The 2,078-nt window shown below is 40.2% G+C and overlaps 1 protein-coding gene across 1 annotated transcript; it reads right to left on the minus strand.

Annotated features, from left to right (window-relative positions):
- Positions 1-683: 683 nt before the first annotated feature.
- On the minus strand, positions 684-1,906 carry LOC111652854 (nitric oxide synthase 1-like; the record flags this gene model as incomplete). Its single annotated transcript, XM_023403247.1, has 3 exons — positions 684-878; positions 1,348-1,496; positions 1,785-1,906. Coding segments are annotated over 3 exons (466 nt in total), but the record flags the coding sequence as incomplete, so codon positions are not given.
- Positions 1,907-2,078: the final 172 nt, after the last annotated feature.

Consider the following 2,078-nt stretch of genomic DNA (forward strand, 5'->3'; position numbering starts at 1 on the left):
GAAGGGATGAAGGGATATAGATTTCTTTTAATCCAAACACTACACCAGATAACACAAGTGAGCAAGCTGCTTTGCTTATTGGTATTCAGATTTGAATAAACACTATATACAGTATTACACTAATTTTTCTTTTAATTCTGTCTGTTTTCTATTTTCTTCATGCAATGTTGCACTACAGAATGAGATGTGAGATTTTTCTTTATACCCTTCCTTAAACATTTGTAGATTGGTAAATGTGTCTTCAGATGCCTGCAGTCATTGCATTTTTACCCATTCACTGAACAGTACTGAAAAACATCTCTTCATTTGTATACTACACACAGGTGTGTTAATGATGTGTAAGGCTATATTTAGCATTTTTACGCTTGAGTTCACAAATGAAATTAAGTCAGTGGGCGGTGTTTGTTAACCATTATTTTTTTCAGGAAATACTGACTGAACAGGTCCTCTGTTGTTCAGCTCTACGTTTCAGTTACATATATTCAGATGAAGAAGCTGTGTAGTAGAGCCTTGTCTGTTCAGCTGAAGTTGACTGCAAGCTCAATGGCACCTCTTCAACACTGTAGATCACATTTCACCTCTCATGTGACCCTCTCTTTCCTGACACTCTCACTCTCACTTTTTTCCAAGCTGTTTATTGGGTTTTAATGGTAAACATCATGGTGACCATTTCTCTCTCTTACACGAAGCTTGCTGATGAAGAAACCAGCATCCTCCAGGCTCATGCTGCCCTGCTGCTTGATGATTTGCTGGACAGTCTTAAGAACATCTCCGGCCATCGTAACATCCCCGCACACGTAGATGTGTCCTCCCTCCTCCTTCAGGCACTGGTACACCGTCTCTGACAGCTGCTCGCGCAGTACATCCTGTACGTATTTCTGACAGGCAAAGGAGGAATGATGAGTGTGCATCAAGAAGTCATGTGTGAGAAAAGAAACTATGTGAAAACAAATCAGTCAAGTGCAAACTGCAATCTGAAAGACTGCAGAGTATCGAAATTATACTTCTTGAGTTCTTCTTTTAAACTCAATTACCAAGCATCACTGCTAACAGGAACATAAACAAACAAAGCGAGAATCATTCAGAAGAGCAAAAGAGGCAGAGACATGAAGGTTAGAGGACTGCACAAGCCCAAATAATAAAAATGTTATCCTAAGAACTGCAGTCGAAAGTCATAAAGTGGAAACAAATCATGTGAATTGGAGTGAGTGTATTCCAGACCCAATAACCACAGCTGTTTTTATTCAGCCCTTTCCTCTGTGATTTTATTTCAAACCCACACAGCAGTCCAAAGAGAGTTGTGATAAGCTGACTCATCCACACTTATGGACAGGTAAGTGTTTGTACCTTTGGTTTGCCGGGTTCTCTGGAATAGGCCGTGTAAAGCTCCTTGAACACTTCTTTGTTCTTGGCCTGGATGGTCTCCTCCTTGTAGATGTGGTCCATCTCGGACTGCCGACAACCAAACACCAGGATCATGGGGCAGGATTCAATCCCTTAAAGGTGACAGGCAGAGTTACTGTGTTGTTCTGAATGGAGATGTAGAAATGACAGTCTGCTCTTTTTTTGTATTATCTAAACCTCTGACAGGGATTTGATCTAATTCTGTTTTATTACTCAGAGGTGCATTTGACAGGATTTTAATTAGAGGACAAAATGAATGAGCTTGTCCAGGATATTCACATGATCAGCCATCAAATTGAAGATCTCGCCTATAATTCAACTACAGAGCCTCTCTGTAAGGTAACAATAAACATCTCTAAAGAATGAGGGAGGAAACCAACCTTTGTGTTCAAGGTCAAATAGTCTCTGTTGCCAGAAGCTTCTGAATGGGGCAATACCTGTTCCTGGACCCACCAGGATACAAGGTGCGTGGTTGTCTTTGGGAAGTTGGAAGGATGGTGCACTAAAATGATAACAAAAGAAATGGTAGGCAAAAATAAATAAATATGTAGTAAAAATATCCTAAAGTGTAAAGGAAGCTTGTGAAATTAAGTATCAGTTTAACGTTTTGGGGAACATGCTCATTCCCATTCTTAGTTAGATCAGACTGTGATTAGGTGGATGTGGCTCAGGAG

This window comes from Seriola lalandi, unplaced genomic scaffold (assembly GCF_002814215.2).
Source record: "Seriola lalandi dorsalis isolate HSWRI2012SDOR001 ecotype SW California unplaced genomic scaffold, Sedor1 jcf7180001973775, whole genome shotgun sequence".
NCBI classification, from domain to species: domain Eukaryota; kingdom Metazoa; phylum Chordata; class Actinopteri; order Carangiformes; family Carangidae; genus Seriola; species Seriola lalandi.